The sequence below is a fragment of the Anser cygnoides genome, chromosome 1 (genome assembly GCF_040182565.1).
Source record: "Anser cygnoides isolate HZ-2024a breed goose chromosome 1, Taihu_goose_T2T_genome, whole genome shotgun sequence".
Taxonomy (NCBI): Eukaryota; Metazoa; Chordata; class Aves; order Anseriformes; family Anatidae; genus Anser; species Anser cygnoides.
In genome coordinates, this window is record NC_089873.1 from 76,925,366 (window position 1) to 76,950,102 (window position 24,737).

At 45.8% G+C, this 24,737-nt stretch overlaps 1 protein-coding gene across 1 annotated transcript; it reads right to left on the minus strand.

Annotated features, from left to right (window-relative positions):
• Positions 1-678: 678 nt before the first annotated feature.
• Positions 679-22,926, minus strand: SSPN (sarcospan). Its single transcript, XM_013184712.3, has 3 exons — positions 22,471-22,926; positions 8,856-8,942; positions 679-3,592 (listed from the first exon to the last, which is right to left on the minus strand). Exons 1-3 carry the CDS (start codon positions 22,918-22,920, stop codon positions 3,227-3,229), a joined length of 903 nt encoding a protein of 300 aa, XP_013040166.1. The 5' UTR covers positions 22,921-22,926; the 3' UTR covers positions 679-3,226.
• Positions 22,927-24,737: the final 1,811 nt, after the last annotated feature.

Genomic DNA, 24,737 nt, shown 5'->3' on the forward strand with positions numbered 1-24,737 from the left:
TTTAATCTGAGCTATAAAATCCAATGGAGAGTTATGCCCTAGTAATAGCCCCCATCAGAGAGTCTAAGCACCGTCTATCGAAAGGATCTCCTCTCTATTAAGTCCTCTAGGGCTTGAGTTCTCATTTACACAAAGGGCCCTTTTAGCTGTGTAAAATGGCCATAAAGTAGGTGTAAAAATGATTGATGCCATCTTTACAACCCCTTTACACTGTGAAAACAGCATAAAGTGGCCAGGGTGCAAATGAGAATCACACCTGGGTTTTGAGAGCAAATTACACAGGGGCCCTCACAATTTCTGTGTGTCCGGAGCTGTCTGCTCCTGTCCCGTTCTGTGTGATTCACACAGAGGATACATTTCCAGGAGAAATACTTTTTAAAAAAAAATTCTTTTCTTCAACGCCCCTGTCCTCTCCGTGCCTGCAAGCCCCAGCATATCTCCTGGCTTGGTCCATATGAATTTCCCTGATAGGAAAAGACTGGGAGCTGCCTGAATGTGCTGTGGTAGGTGCTAATCCTCTAATTAATGCTTTCCGAAATTCTTGATCAGAGCAAAATACCTGTTGTAAAACCATACCCAGGAGAAACACAGTTCCAAGAGCTACTGTATGCATTTCCTCCTCTCTCCTTTCTGTTTTGATTTTATGCTCTTAAGATATATAAAGAGGAAATACAGAAGTTATTCTTTGCTAGACCAAAATGCCCCAAGTTTATTCATAAAGCATCTGAACACCCATAGAATATACAATGAATATTGCTTTCTTCCAGAGCAAAAGTTTAAGCTGCAATGCACTGATGAGTGAGCCAAATTCAGTGGTGGTGGCTCAAAGTGGAGGGTGCACTGCTATTAAAACACATTGCTTCCTAAGCAGGGTGGGCTGTCTTATCAATATCCCTCTTCCCGTCCCTGTCACCCATGTCCCTCCCCACTAGTCCCCCAGAGAGCATCCAAAAATCCACCAGGGCTACCCCAGAAGATATCCCAGGCAGGCACCCAGTTATTTTCTGAACAACAGGAGATTTCAGAAGGGGCACAGTAGGAAATGTGCCCTGCTCTGCCAGCAGAGCCCTTCTCTGGCTTCATAGCCATTGAGGCAGAGAGCCTTGTAGCGAGGGCAGGAATAAGTCCCCCAAACTCGTATGTATCCACCTCATATGGGATTCAGGCCCCAGCATAGGTTCACCAGCACTGGTTGCAGCACGCTCCACCAAAGTCAGGGGTGATGGGCTGGTTCTCACCTTGATGGGCCACTGTGCGCTCCACCAGCGTCTCAGCTTGCTCCGAGCATGCCTGAGAATCCAGTTTAGGACTTACTATGGGTGGCGACATGGGCAAGCAAACTGGAGTCCTCACAAATGTGCCCCTGCAGCCACGCTTACTAGTGCCACTTGTTTTTTGGTACACAAAAAAAGGTTTTTAGGGAGCTGGTCTCAAAACTTGCATTTTTGAAAGGTCGTTATTCCGCAGCTCGGCAGAGAGCATTTTGGTGACTGTTGTTATGTCTACGCTAGAAGCTGTCTCCATGACAAAAACATGAGCACTTTGCTTTGCTCTAGGTGGATCACAGGAGACTGAACCACACTGTGGTCTTCTGACCCTGGAGGCATGCCAGTCTAGCCTTGGCATGATGTGTGATCACTGCATGGAAGGCACTTCTTGGCTGGGATTAGAGCTGCTTACACAACTAGCTTTTTGACAGACTAGTTTTTTGACTCACTGGTGCCTTTTTTTTTTTTTTTTTCTTGTTTGAAGCCTTGTAAAAATTCTGCTTGCTTCCTCCTTGCTTATAATGATCATGGCGCAGTTTGTCTAGCCTGTGATTGCTCCACCCCACCTCAGAGACACCCTGGTCCTGGCAAGGACTGGGAAATCCCTACTCACAGCAGGGCGTGAGCACTGGCTGCCCTGCCCTTGTGCTGATACCAGCCAGCGGGGAGAAGTGCTGTCAACTCAGAGCTGTCCCTGCCTCCGGGGAGCCCATGCTGCGCAGGTGGAGATGACTGTCCAAGGGACAAGCCAGCATACCCATCCTGGTATAAGGCTAATTATGTGTAAAGCACTTTCAGAGCCACGCTTTCAGAGTGCTGTTTGAGTACAGTTTTGTTATTCTATGCTGCTTTTTAAGAAATCTTCATTCTCTTGCCCTTATTAACACAGATGATGTCTTTGGGAGTCTGGCAGTCTCTTCTTGCTTCCCTCCCTCCACCCCATTTTAAAAACATTGATTGTTGCAGGGATATATCTTTCAGGGCTGTTGGCCCAAATCCACAGCTGGTGTGTGAGGCTGATTGTCTTCAGAGGAGTTACACCAAAAACACACTTGGTCTTTTGTGCTGTGAGTATAATTGGTGGAACTGGCCAGACGCCGGGTTTGGGAGCATGCAATTATAGCAGTGTCAACAGGGTTTTCAACGTGACTAGTGATTTAGGGGCCTCCGTTTCAGGAGCTCAGCTCGAGGTTTCTTAAATCGATCTTTTCTCACAAAGCACTGAGCATTCATTCGTCAGAAATGAGAGGTCTGAAGAAGGGCCCACCCCATCACCATCAGTAAACCCACAGAAAACGGTCTTTGTTAGTAATTGGGTTAGGTAACCAACTTCACCAGTTGCTCTGAAACATGTACTTTACATGGTAGTCATCAGCATATTCGCATATGCTGCTGATCTCAGTCTGCATTTGAAGAGGTCCTGACCTCCCTTATTACCTTTCCATATGGTAAATCCCTGTCAGGTTAGTGTGGATTATACCTACTGCATCCAAGAGACAATATATTCCCTAAGCATGATTGGCATAACTATAATAAAGCAGTTTGGACCAGATCTTCATCTGGTAGGAGTCAGTGCAGCTCCTCTGAAGGCTGGAACAGATCTCTACCAGCAAGGGAAATGGACCTGATGTCTAAATGGCTGTAGCCCTGCAGATGAGTTCCCAATGATTTTTTTAAGCTTTCATTTTGTCTATGGCTACTAAAGAGTCTCTTCTGTGAGTGTTAGTAGAGCTACATTTTAGGACTTCAGGTGACCTGTAGATAGTCTCACTAGGGACCTTTTGCAGGAGTAGCCATACAATTTGCTCTTAAAATGAATGAAAAATATATTCATTTAACCTGTGTGAATGTTTTTCCTTGTCAAAAACCTTACAAACACTCATCCATGTGCAGTGTCTATGGTGGCAGTATGCTGACATTTTCCATTCTCTGGCTACAGCCCCCTGCCAGCCCAAACCCTATACTTTGTGTTGCTGGCCTTCAGTAGCAGTTAAAGGGTAAAATCGAACGCCCACATAAAAGACCTGGTATCTGTGTTTCCACATCACAAAGCATGCCGACAGACACACCAGGGCTGCGATCAGATTAAGAAGCATCTGCAGAAGCAAGTACAGGTTGAGCATGCTGGTGACACTGCTGCAGTCGGCGGCATCCTGGTAGACAAAGGTCCTGCTGAGGGGGTCTGTCATGTCCAGTTTGCATTGGCAGGACTCAAGGATGGTATCGCAGGTAAATCTTGTGATCTGTAGGTAATGGTGGGCAGCAAAAGCCACTGCCAGAACACAGACAACCAGACCCACGGCACTCAGCAGAAAATACATCAGCTGAAAGAAAGAAAAAAGAAAAAAAAAGAAGGGGAAAAAAAAAACACACTGATTTTCTATCCACACAAAGAATGAGGAACACAGAATGAATACATGAACATGTTTTTCACAGGAAATGCACGAATTCAATGTGCTGTCTGGACATTGTGGTCTTCAAAAATTGCAAGGCAGATATAAATCCCTGGTGATGCAAAGTTCAGCAGATCATTTCAAGAGCTAGTATTTTTGTCTTGCCTATTTTATATGAGCATTGCCTTGCAATTTTGAGACTTGATAAGAGCACCATGAAGACTTCCAGCTTTATAGAGAGGGAAGGAGCATCTTCCCCTGCTGTTGTCCATGAGTTGGCTGTCATCAGTCGTTACAATCATCATTACAGTCATCAGCTGAGGTAAATTAGTGTAGCTGTCTTGAAGTAGAGCTAAGGAGACTGAGGCTTGTGCTGACATATTATCCCAGGCTGTGCTGAGAAGTAGGTGTTTCTGAGACTTGGCTCACATGTTATTCCCGGCTCTTGGTTTGCATGCCCGAACAAATCTGATTTACACTTGCAAATCAGTCAGTGAGGTGTCTGATCTCCTGCTTGTGGCCCTGCAACAGCAGCCAGCCTGCCCACTTCCTGGTCCTGGTACATTTCCATGAGGAAGCACATGCCATGCTGAATCCCCTTGGAAAACCTACCCCATGAACGTGAAGAAGAAGCCTTTCAAAGGTGCATCAAGTACCTCTGATTTCCCAATGCCACCCCTGGTACTGCATGAGAAGGACACGGCTTTGTCACCCCCTCCCCCTTCTCCTTACAGCAGTGGCAGCTTTAAAGTAGGGGTGGCTTTCATGGAGGGCATCTATTCAGAGCCTATCCCCACAAGCGCATGGAAACTTGCAGTCTTCTGGAGCCATTGTTGCTCAGGGTTGCACCTGAGACCTTCGGGTACCAGAGCATATGGATTTCCCTCCCCATCAATGGCTGGAGCTGGCAATTGATGCTCTGTTCACACAAAATATGTGTGAATTTATATTAAGATCATATGCTGTATTTAGCCAAAATACCATTTTTGGTTCTGTTCAGCACTGTAAAAAAATTTATTTATCTTGGCGTCTTATCTGTCAGACACATGGCGTGGCTGGGAATCTGTTATTTTAAACAGCAGCTTCTCTCCCTATCTCTTAACCTCAATACCACAAGCAAACTATCAATATAAAGCATTTTTTATGACCTTGAAACTCCAAGTATGTATATCTTGATAAAATTCACACTCCTGGTGTATTTGTCTTAAATCTACAGTGCAAATCAATCTTCCTATTTGGCTGTCAGTTTGAAAAAAAATATATTTAGGCTTATTGCTGGTCTTCAAGCTGTAAATACATTTTCCCCACCAAATAACAGAATTCTTACAGCTAGATCTTCATTTCCAAGACCTGGCTACTATTAAATTTAATGACTTCCCCTGCAGTCTTAAACCAAGGGCAGCTTCAAAATGAGGGTGGCTCTTCTTAAATGCAAATCTTTTACCCCTGCAGGTTTCAAGGTAACAGTGCATGGGAAAGGTGAAGCTGGGAAATGGGGACACCTCTGAGTATAAAGCACATAGAAAGGGGAGCGCAGCTGACTGATGGAGACCTCCAAATGAAGCTGTGATTCTTCACAGGCTTACGGTATTGCTTTAAAAGGTGGGGAAAATGGAAAATGGACAAACATTGATGAACATTTTCCTTCTCTGAGGGACAAAAGTTGTTCTGTGAGGCAGGTGTCCCTGGGGGACTGGCTGGACAACCCTGGATTCAGCCCAGTAGGGGACAGAATCAGGCCTCCCTAATAAATGAGATGCTAAGCTGAGACTACGTGTTGTGCCTGCTTCTCCTCTGGCACGTATTTCATTTCACTGCCAACTTCTATCCAAAGTGAGCACAAACTAGCATGAAATCCACAACCTTAAGTACCCTCCAGGTACAGTGAGCAAGAACGTGCCTGTTATGTACCTAAGGGGAAGTAAATCTCAGAGTCGCCTTGAAACACACAGAATACATGGGCAGCTCTTCTGGCAGTCCTCAGAGGTGAACAGAGATGCGTGGGGATGTAGGGCAATTTCCAAACAGTGCGTTGTTCTCTCAAGGTATTTGCAGAGGAATAACTTTACAAGATTCCAGAAATGAACACAGTTCCCAATATCAAAGGTGAGGCAAATGCAAGTACTGCCTATGAGAGAGCACAAGACAGAGAGCACTGGGATCCCATCAGCAGATTAATCACATGCCAGACCTGGAGGCAACTTCGATGTTGCAAATACGACTGCACAGTGAGCTCTGCCCAGGAACTAGAACTTGCCACTGGAAAACTGTTTGTAGAGGCCTGATAGAGATAGGCACGGTGACTGCTGTTTAAGTAGAAGGAGAAAAAGGAAGCGGGGAGAAGCAGCGTACAATGAGGTCAGAGCACGGCAGCTCATCCTCCCTCAGCTTCCTCATATGAGGAAGAAACTTTCAGCAGTATTTAGCGGTGATAGTTTTGGTCAACGCTGAAAAGAAAATAAAGCATCTAATATGGATCTAGTGTTTCATAAAAAAGGCTTTTCACACTTATCAGGGATGAAACCAGCAGGGTTTGCTGACGTGGGTCTGGGGAACCCCTTTTGAAGGCTGTGCTGGCTCAGGCTTGAGCCACCTCAAGCAGGAAAGAGGAACCACTGTGTGTGTCATGGCGTGGGCTGCCGGGGATGTGTGGGCAGGAGTAGAGGGTGTCACACTGCCATGGGAGATGCCATGATCAGGACATGTTTCCCATGGAAGCAGAGGTGGGGCAAGGGCAGAAAGCTACCCTGAAGCTCACTGGCATCCCCCTGAAAATGGTGGTGGTCCACCACCCATCACCCCCACCCACCACCAGCATGGTGGAAGCCACCCTCCCAGAGGTGGTTGTCCTCCCTTCCCACTGACACACGGGGTGCTGCAGATACCTGCAGTAGTCTCAGGCAGGGGCTTCTGCTGAAAGCAGTTCTTGTGCCTCCTTTTGTTGACGGGCTCTGGGGCTCATGCGAGCGTGAAATGAAAGCAGCTGGCAATAGGGAGGAAGGACTGTGTGGATCTCCTCCAGTTTCCCACCACAGGGAGTCCCTCACAGTCTTCATAGGGTCACCCTGGGGGTGGGCTAAAACCTCCCAGAGCTGTACGTGTGTGGTCCTCCACTCAAAATGAACCTTGGGCTACCTAAGGCATCCTGGGGTGCTTCCTCCACTCCAGGAGAGACCAACTAAAATTTTCTTCTAGGAGGATGCTCAGCAGCTGTGTGGAGCCCCAGTGGGCACCAGCCACCAAAGTGAGGGCAGGGCCTGGGCTGGGCAGCAAGTCTTGAGGAGGAGAATTGGGGCAGATAGGGCTGGACCCAACCACGGTGCTGGACAAAGCAGAGAGCCCCTGTGGAAGAGGAACTAACTTCAGGAGCTTGTCTTTGGCTCATGATCATAATTTTGCATACTCAGCTTTGTTGCCAAATAGCTAATATCACTTTCCTTTTGTTCAGAGATAGCCTTCAACTGGCAGCTGCAGATTTGAGACTTGATATTGGAGGTTTAGATGGGTCCTGTGCTATCAAAGCCCAGGAGGACGCTCTCAGCTCCTATGTTGTTTAAAACAGGTACTTGCCCCACAGCCAGAAGCGATTTGTTTGGAGGGGTAGTGGGGAGGGGAGGCACAGTGGGATGCTGGCTCTTGGTGGGGATGTGGAACAGGAGGAGTGAAGAGCCTGGGACTGACTCAATCCTGTGGCATGGTGCAACAGGAAACAGTGGGAAGGTGGATTTTGTGGGGGAGGATCCTTTGAGTGGGCAACAGCCCACCGGCTGTTGACTGCGCCAGAAGTCTTCTGAGGGAGACTTTAGCTCTAATTCTGGCAAAACTGATGAGAATAACCCATTTTACATGACTCGGGGAGCACTTCAAGAGTATTTATTTTCTTGGGGGAGAAATGTCCCATGCTCCTCATGTTGGTGCTGCTGCTAAGAGTGGAAGAGACTTGAGCCACCCAGGCCAACTCGCTGGCCCAGGGACGGATGCCTCCCTTCCTGCATGGGAGGAGTGAAGTTCAGTGCAATGCTGCCGGGCAAGCAGCACAAAGCCTGGCGTGGCAGCTCCCGCCCATCTCTGCAGCTCCCCAGGCAGCTGCTGTGCTTACTGCCATGTGTGAAGGTGAGGGGACAAGAACCTAAAGGCAATCAAAGCGTGGAAATAATTGTTCTCCTTCCTCCTTTCTTTCTGTAAGCACAGGAGAAGCTTTAGAGAGGCACAAAAGACACTCCAGGGCCTAATTTCTAAGGGAAGATGAATGCCAGGTTTTGAAAATCTGTTCCTTGCATTTTATTTCCTTCTACCTTTCTCAGTTAATAATCACTGTTATTTTGTGTTGTTTGTGTTGGTATTTTTCCTGGTTATTATGTGTCTGCAAAATATTAAGAGCCCTCAAAATTACAATAATAAGGAAAACCAGCCCAGACAAATGGTGTTAGAAACTTCACCTCTGGAACAAGCACCCTCAGCGTTCCTTTTCTAGTCACTTATTGGTGTCACTGAAGCACGATTTTGGGGACTGAGGTAGGACAAGGTGCACAGCTTCTGTGCTTCTTTTGCAATCCTCAGATGGGAATTCCCTTCATGGAAGAACACTTGTTCCCAAGGTGTGCTAATGCTTTCCCATGTTTTCAATGCCCGACCCTGGCAGAAGGCACTGTGCTCTAAGACAAAGCCCCCTCCCTGACCAGAAAGGTGGGTAGGCAGAGATTTCCAGACACGCTTTTTAATGCACCTGTGCCCAATCACTTATTTCATGGTGAGGAGCAAAACTGCTGGGACGATGCTCAGATGCCTCTAAGACCACATTAAAAATTAACACTTAATTAAAGTAGATCTGTTCTATCCCACACTAATTCTTACCTGGCTCTCTCTGATCGTCCCTACTTAATCAGTAACCCCCATCTTTCACTGAACACCTTGCAAATTATTCCAGCTTTGTTAATCAGACTCTCCTCGATATTCTTAACATATGACAAATAATAAAAAGTGTCTTGTTCAGTTTTCAAATATTCGTTACAGTTTCCCCTTTATACACTACAGTTTCTTCCTTAGCTGCTTGGAAAATACCAGAAAACCATTCTTGCATTTCAAGTGCATTTTCACTTCTTTTCATGTGGTCTTAAAAATATCCCCGGCATCAACTTTTCTGATTGTATTTAATGACACAAGAAGAAAAAGAAATAACAAAAAGTCAATGTACCTTTACTGTGAACTGCACACATGTCTTCTCATCAGGTTGGTATGAAATACAAAGCATAACAAACCCCACTAAGGACACCATGCAGACCTGCAAGGGAAAAGATTTAAAATGTGTCAGTGTTTTGTTGTTGTTGTTGTTTGTTTGTTTTAAAGAACAACAACAACAAAAATAACATTTTTCAAGCCAAAACACCTTTCTGTCTTAACATGACTGTAACTCAAGGAGCAGCATGTAAGTCAAATACTTTGCATAGGGGCTACATCCATAGGTGTAAGAGCGTCATATGTGTGGATTGTGAGGAAAGAGCTTTAACCTCCACTTTACAGACACCGAGGCACAAAGAACTTACCCTGAGGGGCTTTGTGAATCAGACCTACAAAGTTACAGCTTGGCAATACCCTTCCAGGATGCATATTGAACTTTTGTCCATGTAACTGTCAAAAAGGAGCAGAAAGCTTATGAAGCTGGGCTTGTAAGCCCCAAGATCACCTTCCTGCATACCACTGGGTGCTGGCTGGGTTTTTATATAACCATTGTGGGATATGTGGTTGTAAATCAGTAATCATAGCTACCTCAGGATAAGAAGCAGCACAGTTTATAGCAGAGGCTTTCAATCTCTCCCAGAGTGGACACCAAAGAGGACATCTCTCCTGCAATCTGAGACTGCATTTTAGCCCTGTGGCAGTAATTGCTGATGGTTAACAGTAATGGAAAAGTATTTATGCACTTCAGTATTCATTCAGCTGTCTTTATTATTAATTCTGAAGATTGAGATTTATTTGAAGAGGCATACTCATTGATAGGCATTTTCCAGCCACATAAGGAGGGAAGTTCCTGCTCTGAGGAACGTGTAAGCTAGCCCAATAAATGGAATTTCCTTTTTTAAGCAGTGCTTTCCAGGCCCCCATAGTGCTGAGAACTCCAACCAAGAGCCTTCTTCTCCCACACTTTTTGGAGGGCCAGTAAGCAAACCACAGGAGGATGCAGGACCTGGCATACCCAGGCACTACACTTGCCTGCCCTGTTCCCCGTGTCCCTTGTTTTAATGGGCAGCAGGCAGCAGCCCTGCACCCCACAGCTCACCACTGTCTGCAAAACACAATTTGGGCATTACTGAATCAAGCAGTCCCACATGGACCTTATTCCCTCCTTGGCCAAGTGTTGAGGAGCCCAACCCATGACCTTCGCTGGGTCTTTCACTCACTGCAGGTCTTGGGGTGTTTCCCAGCTGACTGACTCTGCAACAAGCCTGTATCTTTTTTTGGCAGCTTCCCCTGTGCCTGGATAGGAGGATCCGCATGGGTGCCAGAAGGCATCCCCAGGTGCCACCATGGGGCTGCTGGGGCTGGATCAGGACATCCTGCCTGTAACTGCAGGGCAAGAGGGAGTTGTAGGCTGGAGCTATGCTTGGAGGAAACAGCGCACAGCTGGGCTGCCTTGGAAAAACAGGTGAGCCGATGACATGTGCATGGTCTTAAATGTCACTTCGTATCACACCTTCAGGTGTGATATGGTGGGATCCTAGGGGGCTCAGCTGTAGTGAGGACCTTAGCAGAGATCAGGCAGCATGCTTTCAAGCTGCTAAGGCTTGTCTTCACATATGGCCAGGAGCAAGCCTCATCCTCTTTACTAGCAGCAGCTTGATTATAAATGATAACTATTAAATTCTCAAGAATCTATTTTTCCCCTTCATATTACTATGAGGGTTTTGAAGCCTTGTCATTAATTTGGGTTTTTCTGCTTTCCCAGAACAATGTCACTTGCCTTCTCCAGGGAAAACCAGACCAAAGCACATATTGCCTTTGCTTAGGGATGGGACCATGAGTCTGGGCTCCTTCATGGTCCCTTCCCCACCTGCTTTCTGCACAACATGGCAGTGCTGCTCATGTGGAGATTTCCAGCTCTGCAGGGGACTACTTGACCTGTAGTGAAAAATGCATAGATGTCCTTTCAGACAGCAATGGTTAAGCACACTTCTTTTATGATCTGATTAATAAAATACCAAAGTTTTTTTTAATACCTTCGTTGTCGGTGTAGGGTATTAGCCAGTAGCCCCATAAAGGAAGAGTGCCTTTGAATACACAGGTAGTCACATCCCTCAAGAACCTGTGTGATTAATAATACTTTTTCCCATAAAGTTTTATTTCATGTCATTTCAGTAAGACATGAATAGGAAGTATTGCCTGAGAACATTTCCAAAGAAAGCGTCAGTATTATTTATTCCTCTCCATGTCATGTGTATTTATATTCTGGTCCTATGACTTACACACGGTCTCCAATTTATTTGTTTTCTTCTTTTTATTGTTGACAGCAATAGCTGACAGGGTTGTCAGGGGAAAAAACAACCTTTCTTGTCAAAGGTCCTTCAGTGCTGATATTTTCTCCCCCCCTGTAGTGCTTCTATGTGACTCAAACATGTTTTATGTCTCAGGATTAATCACCTATGTCCTTGGTCCCTTGCACTGTATATTAATCTTTTAATTCAATTAACATCCCCATAAAACTTAAACCTTAAGGAGATCACACCTCTAGTAATATCCAATAAACTCCCCCACTTGCAGTAGGAAACAACTTGCAGCGAGCACTAGAAAAATGCATATATACACCTGCTTAACACTACATGCCCAGATTCATGTCAAACCAAAGGGGCTGCTTGCCTCAAAGCTAGGCTTAAGTATTGCCGGTATCTGCTGCTAAAAGGATCTTGTGATGAGCAATAAATCACATCTGCTTTGCTTCAGCTACACGGGTGGGCATTTACACTTGCATGAACCCAGGGCCAGATTCACCTCTGGCTGACTCCAATGGCATCGTGGGAGCAAGTCCCTGCTGCCTTTCCCTTTGGGAATCCGACCCGGCCCACGGGAAGCAGAGGAGCTGCACCCATCGCCAGGAGGTGCTGCTGGAGACAGGTTAAGGCAAGAACTGCAGAGCTGCCACTGACCAGCCTGGATTTATTTTTTCCCCTACTGATCAAGTGTGATTGAAACAGGGCCTCATATGACCCCTGCAAACACCCCGCTGCCTTTCAGCATGGCAGGCTCAGGCCTCCCGCTTCAGAAAGCTTCCCATACAAAAGGCTGTCATTTAAAGGGACTTCCGTTCCTGCATACACTTTCTGAAATTCCTCTGGGATTTAAATAATGTACTGAGATATTTGGAGAGGTGCTTTTATATAGAGGTATTTATAGAAGATTACACTGGGTGGGAATTCCAGCAAGGCTTGGCTAGGATATTTCGGAAGGCTTAAGTATTTCTTTTATAACAATATACTGACTTTTTTTTTTTTTTTAAACCAGAAGTGTGCATTTTTGTGAGTGATGGTAAAAAGCAATGTTGCTGAGGATTATGACCACCACATGTTTTACATTTCTGTTCTTTAAAGGTAAATTCTCTCACTGAGCAAAACCAAAGTGTGGAGTATCTATACAGAAAACAGCTTTCTGCTTCTATTTTATACATTAATAATAGAACAGTTTTGAATTACACCTGTGAAGTATAATAGAATAACCATAAAAATCTTTTGGTAAATATTTGTCAGTACCCCCTAAGTGACTAAGACAGTTGCCTTACAGCAGGCACGTTACGGATGCAGTCGATGCCGATTGGGAAGTAGCATGGGGTAATCCTGCATCCCAGAGCTTCAATAGCCATTGCAATATCCCAGCTTGAAGCAGACACTTCCTATGCCTTATTGACTAAGCATACAACATTAAATGCAATTGAACTTGCTTTAGCACTTGCTTGCCACCAATCGATATGCATTTGTTATACAATTAAAATAGATTCTATAAGAGCTACAGAATAGCAGTTAATTAGATCACCTCTTGTAACTGTTATCTCTAAACCTAGAAATATGCATTTTTATGCTGAGTAAATTTCAGCTTGAGTTTATATTGAGATCTTATTTCAAAATTTTCCAGACGGACTAACACACCCTTTGCTGAATAGGTAGTGACATGGAAGGTTATCCAAGGGAAGTATTTAAATATAGAAGAGTACTGTCTAGAAAAAGACCTAAATGTGATACAGATGCATGTAGGAAGGGTACAGATTTAATTTTCATTAAGGCATACCTTGTGAAATCCCCCAGTTTACAATTCAGTGAAAATGGCTCTTTACTAGGACTGGCTAAAAAAAATTAAAAGTTTTTGCTCTAGATAAGCTCCAGTGCTATTTCTTTTTATTGGGAAGCAGCAGACTTTCTTCCCATTAGTCAAGAGCATCTCAGGGCTAAAAAGTCTTAAGAATTAATTATTTCAAAACCACTATCAAAACAGGCATAAACATTTTCTGGACATTTCATTTCCCCCACTCCAAAGAGGGCTAGAGCATGCTGTCATGAGAATCTAATTAAAGCTCTTGTAGTTTGCAACAGGAACAGGGCCTGATCCCAAAGGTATTTAGAAGCAGGTCTTCCAGTTGATTTGCCTGGCATGTTCCTTGCACCCATGGGGATCTAAGTGTACAGTCCTTGGATCTACAGGACTTTGGCAAACAAACTGTACGTGCACACTGGCTAGCACAAATGAGCGTTTCTCACAGCTTGCAGCCTCAGGCACTGCTACAAAATAGATAGTTTGACAGTGAGGCTGCAACCATACCGCAACATCCATTCGGCACTTGCAAGGAGTGTGCCTTTACGTATCTTCATCATCTTAAAACCAGAACCCAAGCAGTTAGGAAGAAGTCTGATTTCTGGTAGTACCTGAAATCCCTCACCACCAACTTTCCTTTCGCCTAGCTCACCATGCTGAATAGATCCAGCTGCACCAAAGCACTTTGGCTTGACATCCTGCTCTGCATGGTGCCAGCGTCCTCCTGCACCAGCCAGCCCTGTCCTTCCCACCAAGCTTACTACAACTCTTAAAAGGATCACAAATGAGAAAAACAGGCTCATCATCTCTGACAGGAACAAACACAGGTGGCAATGCAGGGCAGCCCGGGACCCAAGAAAGTCCTTTGGGCAAAGCTGGTAGACATTGTCACCTGATCTTCCTTGGATCTCTCTCACATCTGGTCACTTAAGAACCAAGCACAAGGTGTACAGGAGGTGCAAGAGCACCACATGACGGTGATGGAGATGGTTGTGTAACATACATAATGGGGGGAAATACGAACATGTAGGGCACCAATTTCTGCTGTGGTTTGCATTCTTTATCTTCACACACTGACATATTAATGTGGTTTGCTTTATTTCAGCAGCTTTCAAAACCACAGATTGCTCTGATCTGCCTGTATCTCTCCCTTGTATATTTGTGAAGCCGCTTTTTCTCATTGTTGCTTCAATTTTAGCCCAAGTGTTGCTATAGACTATGTGGCTTTCTCCAGCAAAGTGCCTCTCACCCAGAGGATCTTGAAAACCTGGTCACATCCAACTGGTAAAGTGTGAGAGTCAAAAAAATCCACCAAGAAATTAAGGAAGGAGGCAAAAAAAATGGTTTAAAGGAGCATCTTGGGCCTACAGTATGCCACCAGACAACTGCTGCAAGCAATTCACATGCGCAGACTGTAACTCCTCTGCTCTTTATACTGGGGCTAGGGAGAAAGAACCTCCTACAACAACCTTTAGGGGTCAAAAAACACACACACCAGAGGACAATACTTCTCAGGTATATGCAGTGTAACACCATATGGCATTGCTGATGCCCTCAGTACCATAGGCTGGTTATTCCATTATAACAAGGCTGTAAACTTTCCAACTTCAGGGGAAAATCTGCTATTAACAGATTTTGGAGGAAATTTGCATTATGGACAAGTTACTTTATAGTTGCTCACTTCAAATCACAATGATCTTTCTGTTTGTAAGGATAAGGGTAAAGAAATTACATCTTTTTGCTGTCTCTGAAGTCTATGGCTTACCCTCAGAGGAGATATTTAGCTTGATGGATTACCAGCCTTGTTGTACCTGGCAAGGCTTAGCTCCTGTCCAAATATTCAGAGAAGCCACACTATCCACCAAATTTAACAGTCCCACTGGACCCAGACTTTGATGCAAGAAGGAAAATGTTCCTGTTGGCTTTGTCATTATGAAATGGGATTATATCTGATGCCAGACATCCCTACACATTGTTGCAGTGACACTGATGCTCATTTCTTTATGAGGTTTGAGGAAACTGCAACAAAAGTAAGTACTACACGCAGCTTTAACTGCTAGCTTTCATCAGCCTTGGGTCTGCCTGGGTCTCACGACCACATGCAAAAGTCAATCTGCCACACAGAGGTACTGCTCCGTAGTGGTTTTTCCTCTTATAGATTTCTCACTAGATTTAAGGAAAGTCTAGCTGCATCTAAATTACTTCCAGAAATAATAGCTCTGATAAGAATGATAAAGATGCATATTGTGGTTGCAGGCAAAGGCCATCATCAGCTAGGAAATCTTTCTTCTAACATCCATAAAAACCCATGATAACTGACCCACCTACAGACTAAAATAGTCATGTCTTTACTACAGGTTCCTTCAAACCCTGCAATAATGCACCACATCAGACATGTGACTTTCTTTTAAAACCTGTAAAGTAATCAAAACCCTGGAAGATCACTCATAATCAAATGAAGCTATATTTTTCTGTAATGATCTCTGCCATTTATGTCAGTTGCACAGCACTGACAACGGTCACTTTTCCTAGAGTGAGATTTAATTCCCATGGCAAAGCACCACAAAGACTGCCATCACTTACAAAACCAGGAACTACAGCAGCAGTTCATTATTGCTGTTCAGTCAGAAGTACACTGCTGGGCAATCAAGTGCCTGAGGGAACCAAGCAAAAAAAGTAAAAGTTCCTAGAGCCAACAGTGATTTGCAATGTGAGGAGCATAACACAGCTAAGAGTCCTGTGTGAATGAGACTTGCCATTTGAAATGTGTCCATGGTTGTGAAACTACGGAAAGCCATCATCTCTGTATAGTCAAAAGGTTACCGAGGCTGAAGAAACCTGCTTGAACAACCTCCCTCTCCAGATCTTACATAGGCTTTTTACACAAGCATAATACAGTGAGGAACTCTGATTTCCTCCCTGCTTCCCCCTGAAGCTGTAGGTGCATCAGGTCAGCACCTAACCAGGTATCACACGGACCTCTGGTGTGAACCTCCCTGCCCACACCCTTCTGAAAGGTGACCTTTCAACATTTCTTCCTATCGTTTTCCACTCCACACCTCATCCACATAAAAGTGTGGATTTCTGTTAGGCAGACATCAGTGCATAGTTACTCTCAGAAAATAATGAGACTAAATTGCAGAGGGCTCAGAAGAGTATATCTCTGGTGCTATGCTCATATACAACTATAAACAAGTACTGGAGTATACTGGAGTGTATTTCCTGCAGAATACCTCATTGAATATCATCCAGCATTTCGGACAGTTTGAAGAAGGCTCAGTTAAATACCTGAACTTGGAGGCTCTTCTCGGAGGCAGTCCTCCCTCAAACCTTTTGATGTTTGCCCATGGCTAATTGAAGCTTGCTTGTATAAAAAATGGATGCCTGCATGACTGTCATTTCCATTAGATACTTTGATGGCACCAGTTTTTAAGTGTCCCCTTTTATTAAAATTTGAAATCAGTTTCCCTAATAACAAGTGAAAGTTAAAAACCCAGCAAGGCTGTATAGGAGGTAAAGCCTGACTGAAAGCCACCTCCACAATTGCTGCAGGAAGAGGTGTCAAAAGCAACAACAACAAAAAATCATCAAGGGGCCAGGCCTAACAAGAAAGTGTCTCTTTCCTTTCAGGCTTTGAAAGAGAACACATTTCAGGGGTTTTTAAATAGTCAGTCATCCTCCATATTGATATGGAAGGGGATTGGTTGCTGCCTGCCCTAGCTTGGGATACTTCCTAATTATTGACGCCTGCTAGGAAGACAAAATGGCTGCCTCATGCATAAGATGGCTGTCTGGTGTTTGGCAGGGCCTTGTGGGTATACCTTACGTCCAGCAGCAGGGACGGGTGGAAAGAGAAAGGGAGGGAAGGCTGGTGGGGGTTTACCCATATAGATTTGCCATGTTATATCACATGAAAGGCTTTTGGTGGAGATGTCTACAGAGCCTCATCTGTGTTGGGAAATTGCCGGAGACAAGGTGGCCCTTGAGCTGCTTTGTTACACTGAGCTGGGGAGCAATTTACATTGTAGGAACAGCTGCGGCTACAGCAAATCCATCCTAGTCCAGAGGAGAATGGATATAACCAACCACCAGGGCACATTTAACCCCAGTTTCTATTTTATATCACTTTATAGCACAACACTGTAATTTATTTATTTATTTATTTTTCCACAGGCACCTGTATGCAAGGCTCCATCCTACTAGCATACATCTCACAACAATGTTCTCAAAGCTTCTCCTGAACAGTTATAAACACCAACAGTGCTGTACCAGGATGAAAATCATAGAATCATGATAGAGTGGCTTGGGTTGGAAGGGACCTTAAAGATCAAGTTCCGAGCCCCCTGCCATGGACAGGGATGCTGCCCACTAGATCAGGTTTGCCAGGGCCCCATGCAACCTGGCCTTGAACACGTCCAGGGATGGGGCATCCACAGCTTCACTGAGCAACCTGTTCCAGTGCCTCACCACCCTCTGAGTAAACACTGTCTTCCTAACATCCATTCTAAATCTCCGCTTTCAGTTTAAAAACATTCCCCCTTGTCCTATCATTATCTACACAGGTAGATACATATCTATCTATCATATCTATCTATCTATCTATCTAGATCATATCTATACAACTACATTATCTACACAAGTCCCTCTCCACCCTTTTTATAAGAACCCTTTAAGTATTGAAAGGAAAAAATTCCAACACCTATCTTCCCTGCAATGTCCTCTTCTACAATTTCAAAAGATCAGCTTAATTTTAGGGGCTCTGCTGCCTCCCTGGGAACTGGGGAGGCTGGAGTGACTTTGCAGAGATGAGGGTATGGAGTTCAGAAACCTTGTAACATCATTTGCCCTCCCTTCCAGCCTCACCACGATTCAGCCCCTGAAAAACAAGGGAGGCAAAGGCTGTTACAGGCAGCACTATTGATTTTGGCACTCAGGCTTACCAGCCCACAAGCACGTGCTGAGGTGGTGGCAGGACCTAACATCTGAGTCACTTGCATGCAGGAGGACATCAGTTAAACAAACATCTCAATTATCAGCATCTGATAGGGACATGCAGCACTGGGAGATGGTCCCGGCTGTTTGCTACCTGCATCGCACTACGCATCGGAAGACCTCTGAAGCAGGAAAGCCAGCCAAACTCCTCTGTCAGCCCTGTCACACAGCCGTGCTCCATCAGGTCCAAGAAGTCACTGCTTCAGTGGTGTGGCCAAAAAGCAAGGAGTCATGGATAACACTTGGTTAACGTGCAGGGACCCTCTGGATCCGGTGGGCATGGAGCTCCTGGGGGGACTTTGCTCTCCACAGGGTGAGAGAACAGAGAGGGGCTCAGCAGCCATGATGCTATCCCTGACCAGTACCATGGGACCCTGGAGACCTTTCCTCTGGGGACAGATGGAACCATGGTTTTTGCCTTGGTTTGCCTGGGTAACAGATGGTGATTATTATTATTTTTTTTAATGTCTCCAAAGATCCAAATTTCATGTATGTACAAACATATATACATGGATTTTAAAATTACTTCCTGACAGAAATAATAAACACCTTAGATAATCTTTTCTGATGAGCATTTCTGTAACTTCCTTAACTGCCTGAGTCTGCAAAACAGGGCTGAAAGGGAGCTTGCCTGTGAGATTTCAGATACGCTCTACTTTTGATCACAGTGGAAATAATCTAACAGCAGATTTTCAAGGAAAAACATATCTTTTCTTCTTCCGGATGTCAAAAGGCCACAAGCTAATGAAAAAGAATGAAAGGACACCATTAATATATACTGCTTCTGCAACACTTTTAATCCAAGGATCTCAAAGCAAGGGTGACAGATAGCCATTATTAACCCCTCTTTACAGGGGAAATAACAAAGTCTGAGCAAGGTTAAGTAACTTGGCCAAAGCTACATGGCAAGTCAGTGGCATGATACAGAAAAAAAGAAAGAAAAAAAAACCACTGCACTCCTGGGTAGATTTGTGAACTGTTTGTCCAAGCACCTCCAAAACAGCAGAAAGGAGCATATTGCCAGTGTAGCCCAGGCTGCAGTTTTGGGTGCTCAGGACAGGTTTCATGAAGATGCAGACCATGGTCTAGACATCTCTGCTGCAAATGGATACAAGTAGGTGAAGTGAATGCCACCCTCATTGTTTTAATTACACTTCTTTTTCTGTCCCTATAATGTAGCACAGACTTTTTACAAGGTAGTAGGCTGTTCAAGCTGAAGCAGAAGTGGTAAATCACATAGGCTCTGTATTTCTGTCCATAAACCTTCTCTTTGGTTTCTGACTAATGCCCCACGGATTTCAGATGAAATTCATTTGAAACCAGTACATTTTAACTGGTTTTCACAGTGAACTGCTTCTGATGCAATGCAAGCTAGCTGCATCATTTCCTTCTCTAGCAGGCACTCCACTTGAAAGCGGGAGCCTCATGGGGGACATGGTTTTTGGTGCTGTGGGTCTCTTCTGCCTCCAGTCAGCATAGCACATGCTTTACTCCACAGGATGGTGAACCCACCTGTGTTATGGTCTGTGCTATCAAGGCAGTCAGGTTTTGAATTGGTTTTATCCAGACTGCCTTGCATGGTTTGGTTTTCCTTGGGAGTATTTACTCGGGTTTCTTCTCTAAATAAGTTCCTTTTCATTCATACTGAGATGCTATAGTGCTTGGTTTTCAGCAGGGAATGGTGTCACAATTTTGACACTAATAAAGAAGAAAAAACCATCAATCAAGGTCTACTTAACACATTAGCAATTTTCCTTCATTTTTCTGTCATTCTGCATTAACAGCTGTGGGGTCTTATCCAGCCCTGGTGTAATTCCAATGGAGTAACACTAGGAATGAGCTTCACCCATTATCTATAATGTTGCTAAAAAGGTCTCAATAATAGATTTTTTAAGTTCTTGATTCTGAATACTAGTTGAATCTCTTAAAAAGAGCACTTGAGTGGGATGCTACTAAAACAAATATGCTCTGGTATTTTACATCTTTCCGTTGCTCTTTTCTGTGTGAATAAACAAGTTTTGGGAAGTCACTTTCTGCCCTGACGCTTGTTCTACAAGCTGCACGTGGGTGGATTGTCCATCCCCTGCCTACTTGCACTCCATGCAGCTTCCCACAGCAGCCCAGGAGGCGACCATAGAACATCCATCCACACACAGGAGGTCCTAGCTGAGGGCCCTCTTTTGTGGGCCATTCCCCCCAGCTCTCCAAAGGCCAGAACTCAGCACGTTTCCCATCACAGCTCACCTGCAGCACCCCATGAACCACACACCCAGAAGCTCCATCTCTGCAGCTCCTGGCCATCTCCACCTCATGTCCCAGTGGGCACTGGGTACCTCCACAGGGACATCACAGCACAGGAACACAATAAATGTAGCATCACCTCTTGCCCCCTGCATTTTGCCCCTTAGAAATACACTCTTCATTATTCCTGTGGTGCATCAGACATGGCCAGTGCTCCATGTGCTCTCTTATTGGGAGGCTCTGGGGCTGCACCACCACCTCCGCCTCTCCTTCCTAGCACTGGCTTCTCTTTTTCCCTGCTGGCATCTGATCCCTGGGCAAGGTCAGAGCCCTCTTGCTTTCTACTTTGGGCTGAGCATGCCAGAAAGCCTTCCTGGCCGTGTCCCCCTGCCACACAGTCCCTGCCATCACCACGAGGATGATCAGCATCAAAAGCAACATGCTGTTTTGAGCCAGGGAGGAATCAGACCAGATATAGACATGCCAGTGGCTCAACATCCCGCCAGGGTCCCTATGGTGAGAGTTGCCATTCAACTTGAACTATACCTATGGTAACCACCCCCCATGGGTCCCCACGCACATCCATCAGTGTACACAGGTCCTCCTGACAACCGTGGAAGTGACAGCCCCCTGCAGAATTAAGAGAATGAAGCCATGAGAGCCAGTCAGCATGGTCCCAGGCTGAGTTTTGCTTTGAGCTGTGGGCTAGCTCAAGAATGCACACAAGTTTCACTTGTTTTTCAGGTGGGAACTCTAAAAGCGATGGAGCTTTGCCTTGTGTGGTCACCCAGACGTCACTACTGCAGGCAGTTGTTGCTAAAAATGCTAGGGGTTACAGCTCAGCCTTACGAAACAGAGATGCTGGTTGAGTCTCAGGCATGCCTGAGGGAGATCAGGCCTGTGTAGTTGTCTCAGATCAGCACCATTTCGACGCTGGTGACATTCACAGGGCCAAGGTTTTTTTTCACATCCCTGTCCATACACTACTTCAGCTGAGCTTGGTCTTTCCCCAGTCTTTTTGTGACAACTTTTCTCCTGAAAAAGCTATTTCCAACCTGGGATGCTACAAACACTGCCTGGAAAAAAGAGAATCTGACCTCCAGGATCTCAAAATAAACAGGAAGAGTGAAAATGTCACAAGCTGCTATTTTATCACAGGTACTTCTCCCTTATGAGTTAACAGAGAAGACCCCCAAGAGGAAGTCCTCCTCCAGAGCAAGGGCAGGCTCTCACCCCATGAAAAACCATTAAACTCTTTGATAACTCTTCTGTCACAAGAAAAACAAGAAGGATGAGATGAGCAAGGATATTCTGCTTTGCTTGGGAGCTCAGGCCCTGCTCCTAGCCCCCCCGAGAGTCTCCTTTAGGCTGCTGCCTCCAGCAGCTGCTTAGGGCTTGCTAGTGTGGAGGTGCCACATTCACCCCCACCAGCAGGGTCCATACAGCAAACCCCAGCAGTCTGGGTGGTCAGATCATTGCTGGAAGTTCTTACAGTCTAACAACACCCAAAGTAGTGCTAATGCTTCTGTATCCATTTTCCTGAAGCCTGCTGCTTTGGGGAGAAAATCTGCCTATTGAATTACACCCATGGCACATCCCAGGCTGCTAACATACCAGAGCACACGGCCAAGGGGGGCCACCCAGGCCCTGATGTCTGCAGGACCAGCACAGGCATCCTGACTAGCAGCGCTCCCCCAGGGGTCCCCTTTTCCTGCAGGACCCTGCCTTGCCCCCCAGCACGTGCACGTCACCCCCCAGTGTCCCCACAGTCACGTGCAGTCTCGGCCGTGGTGGGAACCACGGGCGGAAAAGGGGTTAAATTGCAGCGCAGCAAGGAAGCTGTGTGGACAGCCATTTCTCCTCTTGTGCTACCATCAGCGTGCAGAGCTAAAAGTTGAGAGTTCTGCCCCCACTTCTCAAACCTGACTATTATGTTTCCGTGGGGAAAGGGGGGAGGTAGCGTAAGTAATCAGCATTTCTTTCAGCATCACCAGGCACGAGCCCACAGGGAAGCAAAAGCTAATACATACATTTAGTGACCAGCAAGCATGAGTTTTATTTAAGGTCTGTTGTTGTATTTCAGGGAAGAATACGAAAGATTTTGTTATTTTGCAGGAGCAGCTTCCTTGGGAAAGCATATTCAGAAGTTTAATCCCAGTAACATTTTTAGTTAGCATAACCTAAATGGTGTTGTGCATGCAGTTCGTTAGTCTAAAGTGTAGCGTCATGCAGCTTGCATTAATGCTGGCAAAGGCACTTTATGTAGAAACAGACTTTATGCTTACAATTATCCCAGCCCAATATGGAGTGTCTCTGACTAGCAGAGAAGAGCTGACGCCTGCCATAAGGAAGCCCAGCACTGTTACAGAGACGCCGAATACCAGCTGCAACAAAGCAAACAGCAGCGGGAAACGGCAGTCACAACATGTGTGGGATTCCTCCTCCTGGCCAGCTTTGGGATCCCCCTTGCTTTTCTTCTTCTTCTTCATTGCTGGCTCCTGCATCTTGCTCGAGTCGGTGCTTTTCTCCCCTTCGGGTGTCTGGCTCTGGCTGTTAAGGGACGTGTTGTGCCGGGCTTTCTTCTCATTCCCCATGCTGTTTCTCACGTGCGTGTGCGTGTGCATGCGCCGACGGGTGTGCGAGGGTTTTTCTGCCCCCCAAAGCCTCGCTTCGTGCCGCCTGAGTTGTTCCCGGTATTTGAACCGAGGAGGAGGCTGAACAAATATGGAAAACATTCAGAGCAGGCTGTCAGGGCTTGGAAATGCCACATATAGCCCAGAGAAGAGGGGGATTCAAGGGGGGTAGCCAACTGCCAACATGCTGGCGCTGCACAGGGGCCGGCGAGCACTGGGCCGCAGCAGTGTGAGCACAGGCTGGCTCCTGTCTCCACAGGGACTGGGTGGGCAGGGAGCCGTGGCAAGACCAGGGCAGGAGACATAGGTGCTTGAAGAGGGGTTTGACCAAGCACAAGCAATCTGCGTAATTAACAAGGAGTGAAAATTCCAGTTGTTATCCTGTGAAAATCCCTGGGGTGCCAGGAGAGAGTCCCGCTCCTCCATCAGGTCACAGCAGCAGAGCTAGGCACCTTGTGCAGCAAAGTGGCCAGGGAGCAGCAATGCCAAACATCTGCCAAACGAGTCTCCAGGGCTGCAGGTTATCCCTACCAGAAGATTGCTGATGTGTAATAGATGAGGGAGTGACATCTTGTCATGGGCACATGGTCACTTTGCCCAAACAGCTCAAACCAGTGCTTGGGGAAAGCACACAGAAGTGGCTTTTTTTTTTTTCCTGGAATACCCTAAAATTGTTGTGCAGCCTGGGCAGAGCCCCTCAGATGCTGGCAGGGTGCCCTGGGGGGTTGTCCATGGGATGGCAGCAGGATGGGAGTGTGCAGAGATCAGCTGGGAGCAGTTCTGCACAGGAGGGGACACCGGACGCCCTCGCAAGGGAAGACCGTGGGAAGCACGAGGCTGCGGTGAAGCCTGTGCTTAGCTCACGCCAGAGGAATTACTCCAAAGCTTAGGGGTAAGCAGGTGCTTAAATGCTTTGCTGGACGGGGGCCCAAGGGTGTGCAGCCTGCTGTACTGCCCTGCCAGGAGCTAGGCGCTGCACGTGATGCAGCCTGTCCCTCGCTGCCTCCGCAGGGCCCCCGCCTTGGCAGATGCCGTGGGGACACCACGGGGACACCATGGGGACATGCAGGCTCCTGCTGCTGCCTGCAAAGCCAACAGGAGCAGCATGTTATTTGGTTATGGGAGTGAGCAACAAGAGGAAAGCACCGGGAGGAAGGAGTGGGAGCTGGGGAAATGGGCAGCAAAGCTGTCTTTGAGGGCTGCAGAATGCTTTGGGGAGGAATAACCAAAACGTTGAAGCGCATGGAAAGGATCTTCGGCATGCTGAGAGAGCATCAAGGAACTCTTTCCTCTGACATATTGGCAATGCCTTCTGAGAAACTACTCTATTTCCAGCTCTTTATGGCATTTAACGGCAACGAGCTGTGTCTTCTGTATTAATAAATTATGATGTCACTTTGCTTTATGGGTTAAGCAATATCCTCTTCAGTTATTTATACTACCGAACGTATGAAAGGAAACTAGAAACAAAGTGATTTCAGGTGCTTTCTGCGCATATAACTCTCATGCTACATCCATAGAGCAAGATTAAGATATATTGTTCAAAAAAAAAAAAAATAGAGAAGAAACTAGAGGAGAAGAAAACCTGTAAAAAACAAAACAAAACAAAACAAAAAACCTTGCTGGCTACTATGTTGTGTTTTCACAGCTTCTAGCCAAGAAATTTTGTCACCATCGTCCACTTTTTTAAACATCCTTGTGATAGGTTGCACTTCCTTGTGCACCTTGTCTCTAGGCTCAAAGCTGCACACAAATGTATTTAACCACAGCTGTGAGAGGGATGCGCTGCTTGAGGAACATCACCAAAGGTGGATAGCGGAGCAGTGGCAAAGAGGAGAACACACATTTTACTGATGCCCAGTTTAACACCTACCATAATAATAAGGATTAGAGTTAAATAAAGTTGATTTTTTCTTTCT